We start from the raw sequence: 26,454 nt of genomic DNA, 5'->3' as shown, positions 1-26,454 counted from the left end.
CGTGGACTGAACTATTTCAATCTACGTTAAAACATTGCTCAGTAATTAATAACTAAGCTTACTTTTACTCGGGCTAGCCAATTCGCAGACTCAAGCTTTAATAAAGCAAAATTAATGCTTAACATTTCACTCAACGTAATGTTTATCGCATTTTTAAGGAGAGAAGGGATACTCGCCCGTGGAACGGTAAACAGATAAAGATTATAATATTTTGAGGTTAAATTAAGTTTATGAAATCTCGAGTCGCATGACAGATGCCAGCAAAGAATAATCCTTATTGTTTTTGTATAAACCAAAGGTGGAGTGGCAGATTAGGCGCCGGGAGACATTCTCCCCCCTTGCTCCCCCTGGCTTCCCCCCTGGCTCAGCGTTACGTGTCGGTTTGTGTGATCCCTCATATCATATTCGCTCAAATTTTGACAGAGGAAAATGGGTCTTGTGATCCCGAAATCCTGGTTGGATCACTTTTGACGCGCCGCTTTACACCTGTTTCTTTCGCGTTTTGACATCTCCTGCAGCTATATTCGCATGAATGTGAAATTAAATTTCTAAAAACATTCTGAACATAATGTCAGTCACAGTCAGTCACAGAAATAGAGGTCACTATATTCTACGCAGGTATGGAATGTTTAATGAAGCAATTATCATTAACAGCTTCCTAATTATTGTAATACCTCGATCGTGGGAATAGCAGACACAAATCACAAAAGATATTCAATTGTTAAGAAATTTGAAATTGATGGAGTTGCATGGATATTTTAGTTCAACACGACGTATCTACTCGTATATCGTAGCACGTCTACGCTCGTAGCTCTACGACGTAGCGCCGTGCTACGCCCACACTACGTAGACTGTAGTAGCAACAGCTGCTGCTCTCGACGACTTCACACCACGTCGGCCATCGCACATGCGAGTGAGGATGGTGATGTAACTTTTTTTATTTGCTCTCTACCTTCGAGTCTTATTTTTCATAATATGCAGTTTACTCTTTGTTATTAAGGGATTTTCTTTGTAGTATTAAAAAAACAAAGCGTTAGGACAATTTCATTATCATAACTTTAAAATTCATACTTTTCTTAGTATCTACACGACGTATATAAAAATTTGAAATGCGGTACAATTTCCATAAATAAGGCATACGCTACACATGTCTAGCAATATTATTTAGTACCACAAGATTTTTATTTGTAAGTCGTACTCTGAAAGTGTAAAATCATCAATCCGAAGTTAGGAGAGATAATAAATTTACGAAGTTTGATAGTTCGCTCTTTACCGACCAAGAACTGAAGTTTTGACTTAAATGCTACTTCGCTACATTCAGCTGTTCCCCAGAAACTACGTGTAAAAATGTTTCTTTAGAAAATTTAAACCTATTTGTTATTTGTATAATTTTTCTATAACATCATTATAATGGCTTTATCTCTAATTGCAGAATGATTAGGTGTCCGTCGCGTAAATGTATATAAGACAAAATACCCTCGTAAGTTACTCAATCATATCATAATGCATTTTTTAATCTTAAAGAACAATGAACAAAATGTTCAAAGGAAATTCACCAATGACGTAATTATAGGTTTAAGTTATTCGTAGTTAGGTATTATAGGAATTACTTGAAAATACCAATTTCGTTATATTAAATTATTTATATCGTGTAATGTTACAAACGGTGTTGCTCGTCAGTTCTCTGTTATGCTAGAACTTGGCTTGACACGCTACCGCGTGTCTAGATATTGCTGTCTTTAGATATGGTCCCAATTGGCCCATTCTCCTTTCTGTCACGTCAATTGTTTTAACAAAAAAAGTCACCACATATCGATAGGTACTGTGGAACAATGCGAAATATTCCACAAAAGGTTTGACCTCCATTTTACTGTGCAGCGCTATACAGGTCAGCTGAAGCACCTGGTACACGTGAAATAGCCACAAGAGTTATTACACAGATATTAAATTTTACATTTTGCAGTTTTATATGCTTTTCTCGTAGTAAATAGTTTAAATGGATTTTTTAATAACAAACAACGCAACATAATTTTGTTTCATTTATTTGTCAGACTGGCAAAAAGCATATTATCTGCAAACTTTCAAGTTCCAATAAAAAAGTATAAATTCCAAATTTAAAATCGCATTTATTTTTCGAACGTTCACTGGCATCCATGTCTTAATTCCCGAATATTCCCGACAAAAACATATTCCCGTCGTAAACATCGATTTGGTAGATAAGACGGGAAGCCATTACATATTTTTATGTCTATGATACTGGATATTCATTGTACCCGCAGCGTCCCCCAAGTCTATTGTGATATATTTTAGGCAAAGATATTGGGACAACTATTAATCTTGTGACGCTCGATAAAAAATTACTTTTAATAAAAGTCTTGTCAGGCCGTTTCGTTGTTAATAGTAGGTACTTAGATATTTCGAGTTTTCATTAATAGATTAGTTTTATTTTTGCTTTTTTGATAAGATAAGATAAATATTCTTTATTGTGCACACATAATAAATTATAACAGTTAAAAGACATTTTTAAAACACAAGTATATCAAAATGGCGGCCTTATTACTAATTAGTAATTTCTTCCAGGCAACCTCGGATAGAGGAAACATAGTATTATAGTATTTAAGTTGAATGTGCCATAAAAATATATAATATGCCCGGTATTAAGACAGGTGATTCTATTATTTGAATCGTGATTACTTTTGATTGGCTGACGCTAAAATATTAGCCAATTAACAGCACTGTTGAATAGATAAACTTCTGGCGAAAAACTGAGTTACATAACAGCTAAAATAAACATAATTATAAAGTTCTAAGCCAGATACAACTTATATACAATAACAGTTCTAGGTACAATAATTAATACAAAATAGGAAATATGTTACGATCACGAATTAAAAACTTACATCCCATTCATTCAAATGAGAAATGAAATGTTGCGGACATTTTATAGCATTCAGCCGAAATCTTTGATTTTTACGAGATTATTACGTTTCAGTAATTTCACTTGAAGTTTAAAAGGTGTCATCAAACCTTCCTTTACTCTTAAAAATTGAATAAAAATATTTCACGTGATTTCTTGATGATAGGTATATTATTACAAATTTTTTGAGCAATATCACGTGTTGCGTAATATGATTGACCAAGTCTAGGGTTGATATTGAACATCGCGTGCTTATAATCTAATTGCCAAATAAACTGTTCAATAAAATTGAAGCGTGATATTGCATAACAAAATTGACCATCTAGGGGCCCACTGAATAACGTGTCTTTTACTCCATAGAAGCTCCAACTTCGTCACATCGCGTCATGGTCCATTTGACATAACTAAGTACAACGCCAGCACGTGACCCGACTGGCGTATGTCGTTACTCGCCTGTAACACGACCCCGCTGTGCTGGGAATACAGGATTCACTTGTTTACTTTACCTACATTTTGTACATTCCGATGACTGCACTGTTATAGGTGAATGTTGATAGGATATAATTCCTTTGTTTTCAATGTTAGGAAAGAACAAAGTCCAAGTGTTAATATCGCATCAGTAAGACAACGGTTTATGTCATTTTTGGCTTGGCTCAACACTCTCTAAACAAGTCGTGCCCTTAGCTTGCAAGCCACAGCAAGATGCAATATTGTTAAATCTTATATACTTAATATAAAATTCTCGTGTCACAATGTTAGTCACCGTACTCCCCCGAAACGGCTTTACTGATTTTTATCAAATTTTATATGCATATTCAGTAGGTCTGAGAATCGGCTACTGGCTTACTTACTTATACTTCGGCTACTTTTTATATTAATAAGTGCATTTGTTGAATAAGTAATAGTAAATTATTACAATTCGAGACTGACGGCGTCCATTGTTTGTGCGACGGGATAGCGATGGACGTTGCCATGGTGCCATACTTATTTAGTCACTTAAATAAAACAATATGGGCGAAATACTTTATATGGCAAAACAAAGTTGTCGGAACAGCTAGTGACATTATAAAATAGGTGAAAAAGAGTTTTTTTTTTTTATGAAATAAGGGGGCAAACGAGTAAACGGGTCACCTGATGGAAAGCAACTTCCGTCGCCCATGGACACTCGCAGCATCAGAAGAGCTGCAAGTGCGTTGCCGGCCTTTTAAGAGGGAATAGGGTAATAGGGGAGGGTAGGGAAGGGAAGGGAATAGTTGAGAGTAGGGAAGAGACTAGGGTAGGGGTTAGGGAATTGGGCCTCTAGTAAACTCACTCACTCGGCGAAACACAGCGCAAGCGCTGTTTCACGCCGGTTTTCTGTGAGAACGTGGTATTTATCCGGTCGAGCCGGCCCATTTGTGCCGAAGCATGGCTCTCCCACGTATAAACTATAAACATACACGTATAAAATAGTTTTAAAGGAGGACCTTCCGAGCGAGTGGTACTACGCTTGATCAGGCCAAAGTCCACTGCTGTCCTTGAGTAATCTGTAGCGTCGGCTCTATAAGAGTGCCTTCACATGTAGCGAGCCGCGCGGCAGCCGCGCGACTCGTTTTAGTATAGCAGTCGCGCGGCTGCCGCACTACTCGCGACTTAATGTGAAGGCAGCCTAAACTTCGATAGCGCAATTCAGAATTGTGCACGATCCGCTAAATTCTACATTAGGCCCTTTATTATTAATACATTCAATTAATTCAACGCTGAAATTCAACTCTAAAACCATTTTTCCAAATCCTGACTACCTCCGTTTGCTCGCAGGTATGCAACAAGATATTCGGCAACGCGTCGGCGCTGGCCAAGCACAAACTGACGCACAGCGACGAGCGCAAGTACGTCTGTATCACCTGCGCTAAAGCCTTCAAGCGGCAGGACCATCTGTGAGTATCCAGAATCTTTTTATTTCAAGAGAAAATCGCCCTTAAGGGACTCACACATTAACAGTCCGCCTGCGGGCTTTGGTCGGTAGGCTGCCTGACAGTCATTGACCGTCGATACAAAATGTACAATCGTCAGAGGAACTGTAAGTCTGTGGTCTTCTCCAAATAACTGCTAGGCCGGCCGACGAACTGTTAATGTGCGGGACCTTTTAGGTACTTGGTCTTACGGCAATATATTATTAATTTAAGTGTGATTCTAACAGCAGTTCGTATGAAGTTTGGGATTCAAGGTGAAAACGCCTTAAGGTTCTAGATGGGACTCTACTAATATCGAAGGTTGAATGACTTTTGTAGCACAATATTGAATGTTGTCACCATTTCTTTCGCCCAAAAGATTAAAAAAGTCACTCACACGTTTACAAAAATATCAGGATAGTGCGAGTGACTTTTCAATTAAATTAATAAATAATTCCCCATACGAATATGAAATATAATGCACCACTAGCTATTTGACCGAGCTTTGCTCGGTATTCGTTAAAACACGAATAAAATGACATTTTCTAAAAATGATTCCTAGATCGATTTATCGCCCCCGAAACCCCCTATATACTAAATTTCATGAAAATCGTTGGAGCCGATTCCGAGATTCCAATTATATATATATATATATATATATATATATATATATATATATATATATATATATATATATATATATATATATAAGAATTGCTCGTTTAAAGATTTAAGATACTACGAGATTCAAACTGATGACTTTTACAATTAGTTAGTTTTGAAAGATTAGGATAAAACATTTTTACCCGACTGCCAGGAGGGGTATATAACTATAGCTTCTTCATAAATTAACCCATTATCAAGTGTGGTTCTCTTTATTAGTAACCGGATTAATACATGTTTGGTCATTTTATTACTATTTACATAAACCATAATTTTAGATTAACAATAGATTTCACAATTTGCGTTGATAACCGCGGCCGACGATGTATGAATATTAATGTAATGCGGTTACCACCTTTTGCCTGCCTACGTTGGCCTCAACTATTAAGCTGAACTCTATAATTTAATGTAGAAATTCACCAAACTAAAATGTGACCTATATATAAAACTGGTTATTGGATATTGGATATGGTATTGCGTGTTTGATTTGTGAGATTTAAAAACTATTTAAACGAAATATTACTGAAACTAGAAAACAACATGCATAATCCTTCAAAATGACTAACATATCAATAATAATAATTAATTAATAACTTCACGGCTTTTAACAAACCTAAGAATAACATATTATCATCGAAGATTTTAAAAAGTGGACTATTTAACAACTATAAAAGTTATAATTAATTTTTGGACACCTTTATAGCTACTAGTAACACATCCCTCGGAACTGTAACCAGTCGATAGGATATAGCTGCAGTATCGACGTACAAAGACGCCTTTGTAACTTTGTGCATTAGTTTCCACAAAGAAAATTACGACAAGCTGTGAACTTCACTTTTACATCTTCTTATTTCACTGTGCTATAAAATTTCAGCACACAGCCCGGGCTATAAACATTAATTAAAATTTATTTAGGATATAAAGGAAATAAGTTTGAATTACGATGAAATTTTGAATTAATTCTAAAATACTTTTTCGCATTCGCGCATTTTGTATAACCATAATAATAATTGTGGTTTGTACTCGTTGGAATATTAAATGCATTATAAAACCTATTACCTAGTTTTAAAATCATTACAAATTTTAATGGAATTATTAATCACTAGAAAGCTATAGAAAGCTATTAATCTTATATCTTTAAACGAGCAATTCTTGTATATATATTTTATACGTGGGAGAGCCATGCTTCGGCACGAATGGGCCGGCTCGACCGGAGAAATACCACGTTCTCACAGAAAACCGGCGTGAAACAGCGCTTGCGCTGTGTTTCGCCGAGTGAGTGAGTTTACCGGAGGCCCAATTCCCTTCCCTATCATCCCCAATTCCCTTCCCTTCCCATCCCTACCCTCCCCTATTACCCTATTCGCTCTTAAAAGGCCGGCAACGCACCTGCAGCTCTTCTGATGCTGCGAGTTTCCATGGGCGACGGATGTTGCTTTCCATCAGGTGACCCGTTTGCTCGTTTGCCCCCTTATTTCATAAAAAAAAATATATTTCATGAAATTTAGAATATAGGGGGTTTCGGGGGCGATAAATCGATCTAGCTAGGAATCATTTCTAGAAAATGTCATTTTTATCGGATACCGAGCAAAGCTCGGTCAAACAGCTAGTTATTATTAAATAGAGTTTAATATAGTCTAGTTCACGTTTAATATTAGAATATTGTGGAAATATAATATCGTTGGTGGTTACATGCCCTGTAAACACAATAGCTTACGCCTCTAGGCAGAGTACGACCTTCTATTCAAGGCCTGTTTCCATTTATGATTATGATGGATTTATGTTAGAATAATATGACTATTTTTTAAATTAAACCTATATTATTTTATGTACCATCGAACAAATTGATTCCTAGGCAGTTGATGGACCTATGTCACTTGGTCGGCTTATGTCAATTCAATGTGCTCAGCCTGTGATCGGTCGGATGGGTTTGACTTATCGCGACCAAATTACTTAGGTCCTCCATCTGCCTAGGAATCAACTTTTCTTATCTGGTATCTCTAACGACTAAAAGTCCCATGTTGGGCTCTGTTGGATAATTGCTAGATCATAGGTCTCAATAAAATAATATTATTATGCCACACTGGCCACAGCCCACACATTTGTAATTGCCAGTATTTGCCTAACATTGAAAGTCATGTAAAGGACACATTAGACGAATCTAAGATAGTTTTCAAGCTTAACTATTACAACGATATGCACCAAAGTATACCCTAGAACAGTGTTTCCCAACCTGTGGTCCGCAGACCCCCGGGGTCCGCGAGTATATGTATGAGGGTCTGCGGTGTCTCGTAATCGCTACGCTTACTTAGCACGGCGTATCTGATTATTTTTGCTTTTTATTTTATTAAGGGGGTCCGTGAAAACTGTGCCAGATTTTCTAGTGGTCCGTTCCTGAAAAAGGTTGGGAGACACTGCCTTAGAAATACACATACACTCAAAAAACTTAACCCTCTTACTAAAATCGGGTAAAATCAACTTTATCTCTCAGGAACGGGCACATGCTGACACATCGGAACAAGAAGCCGTACGAGTGCAAAGCGGATGGGTGCGGAAAGTCCTACTGCGACGCGCGCTCGCTGCGGCGACATACAGAGAACCACCATCAACCGCCGCCAGAGAGTAAGTCATACTACAAGGATATCATCCACATAAGTCACACGAGATTTTGTTTTCTTTTAAAATAATTAACACTTTTTTAGTGCCTTTAATATGACGTATCATCACATTTTGTATAAATGACAACCCCTTCGCCTAATCTTAATCCCAATAGTTTTTAGGCAGATTTACGATTTTCGTTCGACACGGATTCGAAGACTATACCGTGCGGTCATTGGTTAGTGCCTAGGGCGTCGAGCATTTATTGGATGTCGCGCGGTAAAGTTTCCGAATTCGTATCGAACTGCGCATTGTGAACCAGGGCCGTAGAGCACGTACAAAATATTTTCTCTGTCTCTCCGGAGTCCGGACACATTAATAGACAGACAAACTGATACTCCAGTTTGTAAGTTACTAACTAACTATTAAAATCTTTATATATATATATATATATATATATATATATATATATATATATATATATATATATATATATATATATATATATATATATATTTTAATAGTTAGTTAGTAACCTACAAACTGGAGTATCAGTTTGTCTGTCTATTAATGTGTCCGGACTCCGGAGAGACAGAGAAAAATATCTGTACTAAAAAACTGATTGACATAGTGATCTATCAACGCACAGCCCAAACCACTGGACGGACCGGGCTGAAATTTGGCATGCAGGTAGATGTTATGACGTAGGCATCCGCTAAGAAAGGATTTTGATAAATTCCAACCCCAAGGGGTTTAAATAGGGGATGAAAGTTCGTATATAACAAATAATAATACTTCCTAACGCGAGCGAAGCCGCGGGCAAAAGCTCGTGTATCTATATTTTTCGTACTTTGTACGCTAGCTCCAGACATGCATACATGCATAGTCACACATTCATTTGAAAAACTTATCCATGTAAAAAATCTATATTTTTGTTACATAATCAAATATTACTAAAATATTTTTTTTATTAAAATTATAATAACAAACAGTATAATGGATGTGAAAAAAGTATTTACATCTGTCTAAACTTATCTAGATTTAACAGACGTCAGACAGATACACGGTGTCAGCACCTCAGAACTCTGAACCCTACTCACACACGCCCGCTGGTTCCGAACACTGACTAGACCTTTTTACTGCAAAGTGAAACAAACAACACACATTTAGTAGCCCACATTCCCCACTCCGTAATTCAATCAACTTCAAAATTTCAATATCTGTTGCCGGAATCGACTAATCAATTTTCTTTTGTAACTTCGTCTTTGATAACCGTGAGCAATCAAACTGTTTTGATAAATTACTCTTTGTTTCCGACAAAGCCGGCCCGGCTCGTATTCGGAACACAATACACCAATTACGATCGAATTGGGAGCGAATTATGAAACAGACCAGGGCCTCTTTGTGGGCTATTATCGTGACTGGCCGATACCGAATACTGTGTAGTTGAAGTATACTGTATAATTACTAGTTGTGTTGGTGTATACTTTGAAACATAGTATAATTGTATTTGCGTCAAGAGAGCTGTCAGTCATTTGATCAACAACAAGTAAGCAGAACATTTTTAGCAATCTTAAAAACATGGCATCATCTCTTTATATTACATCTCACATCACATACAATAATTCAATCCAACATTCGCAGTAAAACTTGAACCGCCGAAGTTCATGTAAATCATACATTTGGCGCATAAAACGGACATTTATAGGGACATTGTTATCGCGAATGTGGAGTTACATAACTTGAAGCAACTTTTCATTCCAAGAATTTTGCTGAGAATAGACTGATCTACAGCTGTTATACGAAACTTTGTTAGTATATACTATATACGTATTTGTAGCATATAGTAGCTTCCGTACAAATAAAAAAATCAACTTGTTGTATTTGTCACATGAGTTATATTTCGTCAACACGACTCGCTTACTTAACAATTCGGGTGTTTCCCAAACAAACTTGTTTCATTCGTAATCCTTCGTTCACGAATTTCGGTGTTACTTTGGGATATACCATCGAACAAAGAGAATGAAATTGTATACTACGTAATACCATCGAAGAAATTGATTCATAGGCAGATGACGGACCTACGTTACTTGGTTGAGTAATGTCAAATGTTGTTGACATAAAAACGACAAAAATATTACGTAGCGTCTTCTCTCTATGAATGAACTTCTCTGATAGTACCTTCGTCCACCCATACTACTTGCAATTAGCCGGATATTATAATTACTGCGACTAACATTGACCTTGTATTCAGAACCCGCGCCGAGCGTGGAGTCCAGTACGCCGACGGACAAGGACACCAGCCGCGTCCCCGCACCCGCCTCCCCCCCGCGCCTCACTACCTCTGAGGTAAGTGACGTCAGTACATCATCAGCATTATCATCATGGTTATCGTGTTCGCTATAATTTAAAATATTAGTCCCCTCTGGGTCTTGACTCATAAACGTTACATGTTTTGACCACAAAACATATATCGTTTATATACGAAATACACCAGTATTTCGTCAGAGTTTCTATGAGACAAACCCCTAGTATGTCGTCAACATAATTAATAATATTATGTAAGTCCTGTCAAAGCTAAAAATTAGAGATGTGCCGACTAGTCGCCGACTAGTCGGTAAAGCCGACTATCCGGCCACTTTTGTAGTCGGCGAATAGTCGGCAAAAAGCGCCGACTATCCGGCTTATAACTTTTTTAAATTTTTGCTACAATATTGAAATTACATTATAGAAAAACCTTGATTATTTATATTTTATAATGTGTTCATAATTCATATCACACTTCATAAGTCTTACACATTTTAAAATTAAATGAAGTGTTTCTGAAATTACTTGCTAGGAAAGATTTTTTTTTATATACGGTCTTACCAAAAAAGATTAAACATCTATTGAACAGTTGTTTTGAGACCATTTTGTACTGAATTTTTCTCTAATCAACGGTTCAACGGGTATTTAAATCTTTTGTAGTAAGCCCGATTGTTTTTAACAACAATTTAATGTCCATGGGCGACGGTAGTTGCTTACTATCAGGTGACCCATTTGCTCGTTTGCCCCCTTGTTTTATAAATAAAATAGGTAAGTATGTATTATTAAATCAAGATTGCATGTATTAAATATGAAAATAGTAGCATAAAAAAGTAACGTACGCGAAGTATTACATAACACGATCCGACACCTTCGCAGGCGGCGTGTGTGACTTACCCGCGAATCAGCAGTGACAGAAGTGTTTCAGAAACTTCCGAAACCATGATCGGTTTGGCCGACTGGTCGGCCAATTAGTCGGCTTCTTTGCAGCCGACTAATCGGCTAGTCGGCTAGTCGGCCAAAGTCATGATCGGCACATCTGTACTAAAAATATAACTCTGAACGAAATGTAAGTACTTGGTGCTAGGTTTTTTTTTGTAGCCTCAAAGCAGCAGGCAATATTTAACACTAAATAAAATATTATTTATAAAAACAAATCCCAGTATCAGAATTCCAGAAAGTCTAATTTAACATTTAAAGTATTATAATAATTTGTTAACGAATATAAAATGAGTTCCGACTTCCGGTTAATATTTACAATGTATAACTTGTAACTTCAAAGTCCAAACTTGCGATGATACCGCCTGTAAATAGGACTTGCGAATACGACGCGAAGTCAGGAAGCTCTAGATTTACTTTATCGCGCCGAAACTTTTATAAAATATGCCAACTTGGAATAAAGTTTTAGTTCCGTATACATTTTTTACCGTCGCTCTCTTTGGTAAAGTACAGCGTTTTATTTATCGTATTCCGCTATAAAACGGATAAGGCAAATATGCTTTGCAGGTTTTACAGTTTACAATAAAAAATATAAAATTTTATGTTTTAGCTGTAAAATTCTATTGACTCTAGCTAGTTTTATTGAATAGAAATTTGACTAACAGAAACTTTATGTCTCAATACTAATACAGCTTAAGCCGTGAGATAAAGCACAAAACTTGAACTTTTAATTGAGAAATACAAAATTTTTCATGTTTCCGTGCCTTAGCCCTGACTCCTAGTTTAAAATGTAGTTTATACTAAAATAAATGAAATGGACTATCCGTACTTTTAATATTATAAATAAACTGTATGTGAAAGCTTGTATCTCTGTTACCTGTACAGAATTGAACTGCTGTACTAATTTCAATAACATTTATTATGCAGGGTGTACAAAAACAGAGTGATAATACTTTAAGGTGTGAATGTGTTCCTTCTCCTGCGAGTTCCTGCGAGTTTCTTACGCCGGTTCTTCTCGCCGGGTTAGTTCCCGAACCGGTGGTAGGCATCATGTAGATCAACGTTCTGAAAGTATTTTCTAAAAAACTATTCAGAAATAAAACAATTTTTATTTTATTTTATTTTTATATACTTAGTTAAAAAAAAATGCTCGTTAAAAAAGTAGCAGAGCTGAAAGAGCAAATTTTTGACACACGAAGTTTAATAGGGCAAAATTTAATTGGGCATAAATTATTATCTCCAAAAATTACGTAATAAATGAGTGGCCATCCCTCCGCCGGCACTGATACACTGGCAACCCTCCAGCGGCATGTTAAGCCCGCCGCCCGCCCGCCCTCATTAACCAATCGGAACGCTGTTCGCTTTTAATTTCACGCCGCCGTTAAAGGCTTCGAAAAAACCCACAAACATCCAAACGGGGAATGTTTTGTGCGAACTTTTAATAAGGGACTTAAGTTGTATTGCTTTGAGAAAGTTCTTTTCGGTTCGAGCGTTCATTCGAGTGGGGCGCGTTTTTTTCTTTTTAATCATTAAATTTGCTTGACTAGCCCGCAGATAGGTTGTCGTTCTTGTTAACGGTTTTTGATAAAATGTTATTGTATAAAGACTTTGTACTATTAACAATTTGTACTCGACTCAGAATTAGTTTCGTAGCTATATGAAATATCTGTGATCATTGCTGTATGAGTATTTTACGCCGGTTCTTTTCCCCGGGCTAATCATAAACCAGTGCCAGGTCAACGAGTAGGACTATTTGTATGGACATTTTTGCTACAAAAATTATATTTAATACAAAAAGGAATAAACTTTTTTTTATATTTTTATTTATCATTACCAACACGACCATTACCTGCAAACCTTCAAAAAGACAGCGTATTCCCTCTTAAAAAGCCGGCAACTCACGTGCAACTCATCTGATGTTGCGAGTGTCCATATACGACCGTAGCTGCTTTTTATCAGCTGACCCGCTTGCTCGTTTGCCCCCTTTATTTTATTTAAAAAAGTATCACCTGACAGTTCTTTGTCCCACAATAAGTCTCATTTCTGTCCCTTTATTAAGTTAAATAATATGCCAACAGTCCAGCAGCAGTTCAGAGAAGAGCAGTAGCGGCGAGAGCAGCCCGCCCCGCACGCCGCCCGCCCCGGCCGCGCCTCACACGCCGCCCGCCCGCCCGAAACCCAAACCCACCAAGACAAAGACCGGCACGGTAAGTGTTAACTTTGTAATTGTAAGCACACGTGTTTTAAGAAACTGTCGAAACCTTTTTCATTTTGTATTCACTTTAGGGCTGGTGCGCATTTCCACCAGATATGTGGTTGTCCACCAGAGGTGCGTTTCCACGAGGAATGGGTTTTTGAAAACCAACAGAATCGTTACATTGACGTGACCTCGTTCAGCGAGCAATGCTATTGGATCTTAAAAACACATACCTCGCAACGTATATCTCTGGTGGAAACGTAGCCTTATAAGCCGTAAGAGCGGATTATTTAAAGGAACAATCAACACTTATATTTTCACTCATCGCCTCTTGATCATATAATGCTATTAGAATCACAATTAAATTAATAATTATAATAATGATTATGATTGACCTACTACTAAAAATACTGATTTATTAGGCGCGTCGTATTTCTTCAACAAAATTATTAAAGACCTAGATACACCAATACATTTTTATTATCAAAGAAATTGTAGACGCCCACCCTCTTACGAATCAAGATAATTTACTCAGCGTCTATTAACTATTCAAAGTTTGCTGTCTATGTATGTACGTTGACCTTTTCAAAGGCCAGACAGACGAGCAGACATTCATTCGCTGTGTAAATATTGTTATTAATAAGGAGGCTAAACTTAACTCCTACCTGAAATCCACTGCTATGTTTTTAATTGAATTATTCGTACGAATCTTTCGTACATATAAACATGCTCTCACAATTAGCCCTTAAGATGTTAATCCCCCGTTTGTAGTTGGAGAGCCGGTGCTTAAATTACACCTAACTATTCCCGGGTAAGATACTCCGAATTTATTATTTAAAAGTTTCCGTTGAGTGAACGCGACGTGGGCGGAAAGCCTGAATAATATTTACCGAGGACAGACAAAAGGACACACTTTTCCTTTTTAGCAGGCCTTAAAGTGTTATGAAGGAGGTCAAAGGGATTAGGAATTATTTGATTTATTTTGTTTTATTATGCATTCAACTAATCTAGAAAACAAAAAAAGGTTTAAAAAATATGTTTAATTTTATGAGTAAACTATACTTTAAACCTCACTTTTACGGCTTACTCAATAAAACCTTACTAAAAACTACACCATCCTATTTTCAGCACAGTAAAGTTTATAATTATATTATTATTGCTTGAAGGTCTTTGATCTTAATAAAATTCAAATGAACCAGTATCAAACAGCTTAATATAAATTAAATTAATTCAGCGCTATTCATTGAAAATAGAATAATTTAATTTGCAAAAACCATACAACATCGCCATTGAATGAGATTTAAATATGTAAAGAGATGAGCGAATTCTCACAGATTCCCATAGATGTAGACGATTTCGCCATTGTGAATACTAGCAGAATATTAATGTGGCCGGTCGAGGGAAAACAAAAGTCCGCTCCGTGAGAACGGTCCGGCCATTCTTATGGTAATGCGGTCATCGCGGATCGGCCGGCCGAACTCCGCCATTGATCGGCCTGCTTCGGCGCGCCCCTCGGCTCCCGGACTATGCACGCTTTTGAATAAATCACGCGAGCGCTATAATAAAAGCACTTTAACTTTTCACTTTTGTGTTTCACTAGCTCATATTTAAATATAAAAAGTCAACAAAGTACCAAAAAATATCTCTTTGTTTCCACTTTTATGTTACTCTGTATTGCGCTTTGTACCTGCATTCACACCCCATTTGTACTACAATAAGACGAAATAAACTACCGACATGGAAATTATTAAAGCCGTGGAAATTATTTTACTTAACCATAGATTTATGCGAAACGGGGTATTCCGTTTGCGCAAACAACAAATCTAACGACATTTAAGAATGAAATGCAGTCAAGTTCGTTGTCATAGATTTACAATTACCTACCACAACGTAAGTTCTATCTTATAAAATATATAATTTGAAAATGCAGTAATTAATTAATTCGAACGAGTATTCGTGCAGTAAGTACATGGCACTATTCTGATACATTATTGATGCTAACACGTTACACGGCGCGGAGGGACGAAGACATTAGCGATGTAAAGTGTAACGTGGGACAGGGGCGGATTCGCGACTGGCATAATTAGGCCACCACCTGTCGCTAGAGGGGCCGCTTAATCTCAACTAGAATTATTAAAAGCGATCGTAAAACATGTTAAATGGGATTTATTATAGGGTCAGATTCAATTGATCTAAACGCGTGAGAATTTCGCGAAATGAGCCAGTTGCGATTAGACTCTTATTGCTTTTATAACTGACTTCGACTTGGTCATTGTGTTTTTGAATTTTATAACAATAAAGTTCCACGGTGTTTGTTGTTAAACTCTTACAAAACAGTTGGATGTTGATGAAATTTGGTGTGAGAGTTCAATAGTAAGAATTAGCAAATTAAACTCAAAATCGGGCATATGGGCAAACACGTTGCCCGGTCAGTTATATAGTGATAATAATTTGAAAAATTATAATATAAATATTGATTTTTCAAAATTCTCCGAAATCTTCTAAAGTCATCGGAGACGTGTCCTTAAAGCCTTATCTCTCAAATTCGTGGAATATCGACGAGTGGATTAATAACATTCCCTCGAAAGTCTCGTAAAATTAACAAAATATTTACCAACCCGCCCCAAAACGCCGTGTAAATATTATTAATTAACTGCGCGAGTTTTACGCTGAACATTCTCATTGTGAGTTTAGACCGGACCCGCTCGATGCGAAATTGCATTCTATTGAATGGAATCGACGAGCGACGTACATAGAAAACAATAATTAATCAGGGAGGTATATAAAATAGATCACAAAGCGGCGGGGCTTTATTAAAAGCACTCACTTTGATCGGGGCGGATTCGACGTCACCTGCAGGCAATAACGCCTGACGCAGGTTCATAATTACAGCGGGCGGCGGGCAGCGGGCAGCGGCAGGCCCTGCGGATTGAGGAATGCCTTTGAACCGGATAAATCTACTTTGAGCCACTTCATTACGTCGCGTCCTTCGAATTCGTGTAATAACGTCGATATCACCCCGTTTGATTTGCGCGTTTGTAATTAGTCGGAACTAATTAAACAAAGAGATTTTTATTATTAAATTCTTCTAGCCTTGTTTCGGCGTATTGAATGAAACTATAAATGGTAATTCGTGTAACTTTACAGCGTCTACGTGAACGGTGAACGAAGTTTAAAAAGTAGACTTAATGTCCCCAATATACCGGAAGGCCGATCGATCCGGTTGAACTGACCGCAGGCCGATCTGACTAAACTTTCGGTCATTCCCGTGTGTGTACACGAGTCCGGTGAAATCGATTAGCCTCCTCGTATGTAGAGGGCCTAAGTCATCTCATCAATACAGTTACATAAACATGAACATTGAACAACCACAAAATAGGTATTTACAGTGCACGGTAAAAGTGATTCAGATTGCATTTAGACCTAATCGAAATGTAATTAAATGTAATATGCTATTACATTACTATGTGCTACTGTACATAGCTAGTTTGAGCGATATAAATATCGTAACAGTTTTATACCGAGTAAACACGCGTCTAATTAAACGCACTGATTCGCGATCGAATTGCTAATCACCACGTTAATAACTTATGAATTCTCCTATATCACATTAGTGAAAAATATGCCACTCGAAAATGAACCATCCATGTAGTATTTGAGGGCTATATTCGCTTGCTCTAGATGGTAAATTCATTTAGTTACGGTTACACCGTAACTAAAATGAACCTTATATCCGTGCCTTAAAAAGCTAGGAATAGAGATCCTTCTCAGGAATCAGTCTAATGAGTAATGAGTTTGCTTCTTTTTTCCAAAGACAAGTCATTGCTCCTAATAGTTAAATGGCAAAAATAGGCAATGCACACTTCATGATCCTAGTATAAACAAAGAGGCCGATTAGTAGCTCCGTTGAATCGTATGGAGTATGGATGCATACATTATTTATACAACTGGTACTAATAATAACTCCCGATTACGATGTCGGGAAATTCAAGCTAAATTCATTGTGTCCTCTGCATGCCCATCCTACGCATTAATCAGTTTTCTTTTTGTTAGACATTGAAATGGTCTAACCTAACTAAAATTGGTAATAATTTTAGCGGTTGCAACACGGAAAGCGAATACACGACCTCCAATACAGTTTGACAAGGCTCTATATGAACGTGGCGATAAACGGAACTAAACGCTTCTATCATACAAAAACGTCATTTTTTTTTATATGTGTTTGACAGCAGACTTTACCAGCAGCGCCCATTGACATCATTGACACATTCATATAAAGCCTTGTCGAACGGTACCAGCGCCAAGCTCTTAACCACAAAGGCGTATATTCTGTATATGCTACGTATTATATTATGATTCTCAAACATATCTTGGTAACTCTCGTACATATGTATCGTGTTGCGCCCCTCGGCACAATACGTACAGCCGAGATTATGTTCCCAATTGATCGCAACAAAGGAGCCCTACCTTTGTTGGAGAAGTCAATCTGACCACGTATCTGCCTATAGGGGATATAATACTAGCTTGCTTACTTCGCCTATGTAAACATATCACATCTAGTGCATATTACGTAACGCACTTTGCCTAAAACAAAGATTATGTAACTAAAAAGTCGTTACTGTCCCACAGTCTCGTCTGACTTTAATTCATTTAAAAAAAATCTAACCCTACTGTAGTATAACAATAATATTATTTCCTGCAGCGGCAGGAATAATCAGGCTGAGTGTATACCAGGCATAACATTACCAACAACCCGAAAAATGGTATAAAAAACAAAATGGCGGCGTTGTGGTCAACAAAACCTAACTTCATTGTGGACATATGATTACGCGATTAATACAGAGCGTGCTGTCCGCCGCCCGAGCCCGAGGTAAAATTAAACCGAATTCGCCCGCACTCTCGACACATCATTAGTGTTTTACAAATTAACTTTTGGATATGGCGGAAATATTTTTGTATAGTGAATGCAACATGCTCTGTAATTGATGACGTGTAGCAACATCAATACGCAGAGCGAGATAAGAGAAGTCTCAGAGTTATTGTACTAACGCCTACACTCAGAGCTATTTAATGGTAACTTAAGTTTAATTTAATGGAGATTTTGAAAGTAAAAGTATGGAAGTTACGTCATATTTTTCAACAAATCAGTTAAGTAATTACTAGCTGTTTAGAAAATATAGCAATTCTTGTATATATATACAAGAATTGCTCATTTAAAGATATAAGATTAAGTCTCTGAGTGCACTTGTAAGGCCTACTTGCGCCAAGATTTTCAAAATTTTATGTAATCTGTGTATATCGAGTAATCATCACTCTACTTATTTCTTTTGTCTTTAATTGAGTAGCTACTAGAGCACGGGGATTCCCCAACGAATAACGCTGATACACATAACGTTCACGAAAATAATCGACCTAAAATCAGCCAGTCTCATGGACTTTTCCCGTCTTATTTTACTCGTGAAAATTTACTACACAAACCCCAACAAACCTGTTTCCTAATATTGAAGCTTTAAAAAGTTAATATAAGGTAAATTTTCATATAAAATACTTTTGAAATTCACAGGTAAAATATTTGAAACATAAAGTTTGGGGAATGTTCTGTTATAAATACAAGGGGCCATCGGAGCACCTGCGAGCCGGTTGTTGGGGCAGAGGCTGAGGAAATTGCATCCGCCATCTTAAGAAAGCGCATCGAAAATATTAGAATTTATTCCCGCCTATAAATTCAGGTGCACTCCCGTAATTTTACAGATATATTAAAACGGTAATTCAGTGCCGTATGCCGTATAATATTGGTTTATGTGAGAACACTTTCCGAAGCACTTCAAAGATTTTTATGCTCATTGAAACGATAAAATCCGATTAAAAAATATAAAAATATCCTATTTCAAGTTGTTTTACAAATCCATATATACTAGACATGTCGCCCATGGACACTCACAGCATCAGAAGAGCTGCAGGTGCGTTGCCGGCCTTTTAAGACGGAATAGGGTAATAGGGGAGGGTAGGGATGGGAAGGGAAGGGAATAGGGGAGGGTAGGGAAGGAAAAAGGGTAGGGGATTGGGCCTCCGATAAACTCACTCATTCGGCGAAAAACAGCGCTAGCGCTGTTTCACGCCGGTTTTCTGTGAGAACGTGGTATTTCTCCGGTCGAGCCGACCCATTCGTGCCGAAGCATGGCTCTCCCACGTATTTTGTATGAAGAAGTTTGGTTAGTTATGATCTACGATAAATTTGCCACATTCTGAATGCAAAATATTATACAATCTGTTGTCGACGAATATTTGTCAGTCATTTGAAAATCGTGAATTTTTCGTGTGTGTTCTGCCATGTTATGTTATTTGTTTGATATTATTGATGGATTTAACGAATGTAAGTAGTAAAATAGTTTAATTTATTAATTATAATTTATAAATAGTTTTAGATAATCATTTGAAAGAAATACTTACATCGTAATAACTTCTAGTTTACACGAGAAAATTTGGTTTTTATTTATGTGATTTGAACGCGATTTGTTTAATATTTTTGTAAATAATTAACGTTAAAAGCGTATATTATCGTGTACAAAACGATTTAGATCCTAGTAATAGTATATAATAGTATCGTTTTAGTAAAACAATCAAGATAAAAATTACCTATTTATAACGGCTTTTTGCCGGCCGCGGCCATTTTGAACTTTATTTGTATTGGACTAAGGACGAAGTTTGCTTGTGTATAATACCAAAACCGGTTTTTGTTACTCTTATCTCTTATCTGTTTAATGATAACAAGTTAAGTTATTTCAAAGAATTGTTTACATAAACAGTTTGTATAGCTCTGTGTTATTGAGATTATAATAATGTATTAATATATTTGTTGCGAAATAGTTAGAAACATAGATTTCAAAGTTTACAGTGGTGAGACGAATATCACATCTGACTAAATACTATATTATGATGGCTTGATAGATAGAAAATTTAACATATATTATAATATTTTTTACACAAACATAGAATATGGATTAGATGTAAGGTTATTACATTATTTGTACAAAGAGGGTAGGCCGGGCGCCATTTTTTTTTTTGCACACCACGTACCCTACATTTTTGCAAAGATTTTGGCACTTACTGAAAGGTTAATTTATATTATGCTTTCATTCTATAGTAACTGTGATTGCGCACAATAAAGTATATTGCATTCATTCATATATTTTACTTATGAATATAATTCTAAAGCTACAGTAATTAATCTTAGAATCCCTTTATAGCCTTGCCTTTTCGCCCCTTCCAGCTAAAGCACTTCTGACATCCTGAGCACCGAAGAAATTTCGCCCAGGGCACTAAAATCGGCACTGCTCACAAAATATCTTTATTTTTATTTATTTTTTTAATGAAATAAGGTGGCAAACGAGCAAACGGATCACCTGATGAAAAGCAACTTCCGTCGCCCATGGACACTCGCAGCATCAGAAGAGCTGCAGGTGCGTTGCCGGCCTTTTAAGAGGGAATAGGGTAATAGGGGAGGGTAGGGAGGGGAAAAGCGGATTGGGCCTCCGGTAAACTCACTCACTCGGCGAAACACAGGGCAAGCGCTGTTTCACGCCGGTTTTCTATGAGCCCGTGGTATTTCTCCGGTCGAGCCGGCCCATTCGTGCCGAAGCATGGCTCTCCCACGTCAAAATATATACGACTTTTGTGATATTTAGTATTTGGAGTCGTATAATATGATATACGACTCCAAATACTAAATATCACAAAAATGTACGCAAAACTTTGGTATGGTATCGGAGTAGTAAATACAAGTTCGTGAGTTAGATGTTTCGCGCCGCTAGCTGTCAGTACGCCGCTGAATATTTCATGACGTCACCCTCTACCCCCTGGACCTCCAACACCCCCCGGCCGACAAAACAACTCGGGATTTCGCTGATTCTATCAACTTGTACTGGAACAGTTTCATCATTTCGTCCCGGAACAAACTTTGTGTTCCAGTTCTGTTTGTTTACGTATCATTTTGGAAATAAAATTGTTTAGATAAGATGTGCTCTGTCATCATAATCTAATTACGTTAAAGCTAGTAGAAATGGTAATTATTCTAACAAGCAATATTTTGTATTAGCGGGCCCCTAAACGACCAATTTTCACAATATATATTGAACAACTTATTTTACAACAAGATTAAAAGGCGGGCGCGTTCAATATTAACCCTAGACGGTCAATAATATTGCACAATAAAATTGATCCAAAAATGGATATTATGAATTAGTCTAGGTATAAAAACAAGTGACTATTCAATCGTCATGCCTAAAATAATGGCCCTGTCAACAGACTCTTTAGTTATAAACGCATAACGTTTTTCGTCGCCACAATGCCACGTCAATAACAGCCTGTCGATGTACTAGGGAACTTAGACCTTAGTCAACTTGCATTCGATAATTATTTTGATAATCAAGAATAAAAAAAGTATGGAATGTATTATTTGACATAAGGCCCTCGACACCATGAAAGTTGAAACTTAGCGATGCTTTATAGTTATAGTTTATGTGAAATCCTATGAAGTTATCATCCTAGTGTATCTACCACACTATTTCACTCATCACACATTAGCAATAATAAGGTACAACACTACTTTCGAGTAAACTAAGATATATCCAAACAACGAGGCACAGAATTTCATACAATTTTTGACATTTAGTGTGGAGCTTCGCGCGCTTGATTCGTCCTTCGGACTGTAGGCAGTAGGTAACATATGTAATTGATTGTACTGTTGGTTCTTGGTGGAAATTCATGTTGAACACTAATAAAACACTATTTTATTACGAAACCGGTCGTGTAATTTGTTAAAATTTATAATTATTTCTGAATATAGTGGAAAAAGTGCACGAAAAATAGTGTTTTATTAGTGTAGGCTACTGCCTACATTACGACAGTTGTTAGCTAACGTTAATATTTATAATCCTGCAAAAAGTACACAGTAGCAATAAGCTCACACTTGAGCAATAACACCAATATAAGCCGATATCGATAAGTTTAATTATAATCGTTATGGCCTCCACTAATTGGTTGACCTATGACCCAGTGAGCGTCCATAAATAATGTAATTTATTGTTGCGGCGTCTGACCCCTGACCCGCCACGTGCAGGGTCCAACCCCTCGTCCTTCGACGTACAATGTATTCATAATTTTAATGTTTTTTTTCTGTAATGTTAACTTAAAGTATGAACATTTGAGTGAAATATTATAAATTAAATATTTTAATTTTACATAAAATTTAAGGCTTAACGTTGTATTTAAATATTAACAACTATAAATAAGAAATGATCACAATTAGAAAATAAATATCTACTTACAATTTTTTTTTAATAATTTTGTTAAGACGTTCTTGATGGTTTAAAAGTACGTGATTTGATCCATCAAAATTATATTACAAGCAATCGCAAAATTAATTCTTATTCCTCAGCAATTCTTAAAACAACCCACTCAAAATTTAACTTTAGACCCGTCAAATTACAGTCTAATCTCGCTTGCACGAGGGCTACTACAGGTGGATGCATAAAATTAGGGGATGCAAATGACCCCCGTCCGATTTTAATTCGCGACGGGGTCATCTTATATCATCCCAATGTCTTGTCTCACTCCATTATAGTGTACCGTGTGATCAACATCTTGTCGTGGTCCTTGGTTTGGTTTATTGTGCTAAGATGGACAATTGGATCACACAGTTGTTCCAAACACCAAACGTTGGCAAGCCTAAGGTAAGGTTTACATTTCTAGCGATTTTTCTACTACGACTAATTTTTAGTGAGTGTTTGAAGTATTATGGTTTATTAATTATTTTAATAAATTACTCTGTCATAGTCGTTTAAAGTTTAGCTATCAACTTGGTCGTTAGCACGATTCCCACATTAAATTCTCTTTTGTTTGATTTCAAGTTTGATGATTACTAGTTTGTTAATCATCAAACTTGAAGCAGATATGCGTCGAATAGACATATAAAAAGTCGGTCCTGCGCCTGATCTGAGATCTCCTGCCGCTCGTATCGGTCATCCGTCCCACTGGGTCATGAGTGTGGAGAAACAGAAATTGCCCACATGTATTAAACATACATCTATGTAATAAAAAATAACTCTTAAATAGCCTCCTCTCAATGAAGTTGACCACCGATATCGAACTCGGTTCGCCATTATTACTATAATTAGTAGTTAGCAAAAAACAAATGATACAAAATTTATTTAACATTCCTACTCGCTTAAAGGTGATGCTTCATGTTAAAGTACTCCTCGGAGTTTAAAATCGCAACTAATTAGGGAGCACGTGTTAACCGCTTTACAAGCGTGATGTAGCGTCTACGCCGTAGCGCTACGCCGTAGCGCGCTACGCCGTAGACGCCAGCTGCGACCTAACGAGCCCTAATGGCGCCCGTTAGGGCTGGCAAAAAATTAAATAAATTACTTCAGAAAGGTTTTAAATGTTATACTGGGATATATGAGTGTTACCCGACAGTTAAGTGTACCAGCCCACGTTTTACTCCTAGTAATAATTAATAATTGCGATGTAGTTACTAGTTAATACAAATTTGAAATTTTTCTGGCCTACTTTTTGTATCACGTATGCGTTGCAGTATTGCAGTTCTAATTTCCTAAAAGTAAACGTTTCGCTAAATTATAACGTTTTATTAATAGCAGTCATAACTTATTTACGACTTGAGTGCCAAGTATAAGCTCATAAAGAATTGTGTCGTCTCACAGACATGTAAAGTGCCAATAGGAGATCTCAAAGAACGACAATGATACGTTCATGTTCATCCACGTGTGACAAAGTACACGGTCTCATATTGTACACTCAATATGTTAAAATGCTAGTAATGTTTATATCGAAACAATATATTTGAAATGTTATTTGTTTATGTTGAAACAATTTGTGCTTGAAACAGTAGAAGTTATGTTAAACTTTAAAAAGATAGAGATGACGAATATATTAATATTCGTCATCTATATCTTTTTAAAGTTTAAAGCTAGTTTTGTATAATTATAAATTATTATAATTATACAAAACTAGCTGACCCGGCAAACGTTGTTTTGCCTTAAAAATAATTTCTAGTATCAATATAAAAAGTAGATAATATAATATTAAATAATAATATAATATCTATGGACGCTTCACACTACGTCAGTCTGGCCCAGTGCTAAGTACCTGAAGGACTTGTGTTACAGGTACCAGACAGGGGAAATATATTTAATACTTTTATACTATACATTTATATTTAAGAATTTTATTCATACACATATTAAATACACATCCAGACCCGGGATCATTGAAAACTTTTTATTCCGTCGGCGGGATTCGAACCCGCGACCCCCGGCTTGAGCTGCCACACACTCGACCAATTGAGCCATAGAGGTCGTCGTCGTCAAATAATAACCTATTCTCAGGCCTAAGGACACGTACATACAAAATTTCATTAAAATCGGTTAAGCCGTTTTGGAGGTGTTCGCACACAAACACTGTGACACGATAATTTTATATACATAATTAGATATTCTAAAAGCAAGAGCGTCTGCTGGTGTGTCTTCATCTTACATAATGAACAGACTTTGGCTTATTTCGTTATAAAGATAATTGTTGTGAGTTTTTGAAAAGGACATACCTAGTATAGGTTCTAAAATATTTGCGGCGCAAAATAATTGCAGGCAATATCTAGAGACAAATATTTTTTCTTTAAATCAGCTGTTTATGTATGTGCCAAAAGGTAAAAAAATACAATACACACAATTCGTTTAGTCAAGTAAAATGGGTTAAAAGTGAAAATAAAATCGAACCTTCACGATGCATTCCAGTTAGAACAGGCGAATAGTTCGATAGAATTTAACCCGTCGACTACCGCAAACTAGAGGTAATCGGGACAGATGTAGGTGAGCGGATTCCGGAACTTTCGCCGATGTGCGGTAGAGGGGGAGTAGGGAGAGGGTAATTAAATTTGCTATTTAAATTCAACATGAATTACTGCACTGCGTAGCCCATCCTCCCCCTTTTTCGCCTACTAAAACATAACAGAAGTACAAATCATGATATCACTATTTTTGATGAATTTGCTATTAGCAGTAAAACCAACTATACGTATTTTTCCTTGTATTGCGTTCTTAAGTTTAGTTTGAAGTTATACAAATTATATATATCTATTCAACCAACACGATCACGCGGCTCCGTAGAATCACCCATTGTGTCGAAGCTCCGAAAAGCCAAGGAATTGAAGAGAAATAATATCTCGAATTGGGCCGGTAATAAAATATTTACGTCACGAATTCAAAATATACGAGATCTTAATTGTTTACGTCTCGGATTGACCTATAATTACCCACCCTCCTCATCAAAATCCATTAATTAACTTGGAATATTAACGACCCGCTCGGATAACTTCGAACCTTGAAATTAGAAAGTTTTGAAATCTTTCGGGCTCCGTCCGCTTTTGAAAATAGAACCATTTTTGACTCTGATTTGTTTGAGTTTTCTGTTAATTAGGTGCTTCATTTCTAATGCGCTCGATACGATTTCTCAAACCTCCTAAATATACGATTATTATTTTTAACAAAAAATTAAAACCGACTTCCAAGGTAAAAACAATAATAATATGAACTAAAAGGTATTAAATAACTCTTACTTTTTTTTACCTTGGAAGTCGGTTTTAATTTTTTGTTAAAAATAATAATTTCACGCTTTTTAGTTATCTACAAGATAAGGATTTATGCGTTAATAACCACTACGAATGTTAACTATTCACATTATGTTACTGTAAGCGAATTTGTGGTAAATGCTTGCAGTTATCTAAGCGATGCTGCAATTTAAAAACTTTTATCTTTAATGGTTCAGGAGTTCTGTTCAGTGCCTTTGGACCAAGAGACACCTTCGTATGAACTTTCTCTTATTCGTAA

General features: G+C 36.7%; 1 protein-coding gene across 4 annotated transcripts in view; it reads left to right on the top strand.

Annotated features, from left to right (window-relative positions):
• The window catches only part of LOC121726239 (flocculation protein FLO11), a 257,477-nt gene that overhangs the window by 224,241 nt on the left and 6,782 nt on the right, over positions 1–26,454 (top strand). For all 4 annotated transcript variants that reach the window (XM_042113496.1, XM_042113497.1, XM_042113495.1 and 1 more), the window contains 4 exons: positions 4,715–4,833; positions 8,003–8,133; positions 10,364–10,458; positions 13,431–13,559. In XM_042113496.1, the coding sequence (XP_041969430.1) occupies positions 4,715–4,833; positions 8,003–8,133; positions 10,364–10,458; positions 13,431–13,559 (474 nt within the window). The remainder of the gene's footprint in view (positions 1–4,714; positions 4,834–8,002; positions 8,134–10,363; positions 10,459–13,430; positions 13,560–26,454) is intronic.

The sequence above is a fragment of the Aricia agestis genome, chromosome 4, assembly GCF_905147365.1.
Source record: "Aricia agestis chromosome 4, ilAriAges1.1, whole genome shotgun sequence".
NCBI classification, from domain to species: domain Eukaryota; kingdom Metazoa; phylum Arthropoda; class Insecta; order Lepidoptera; family Lycaenidae; genus Aricia; species Aricia agestis.
The sequence above is the reverse complement of the archived record's forward strand: the minus strand, read 5'-3'. Positions and strand labels throughout refer to the sequence as shown.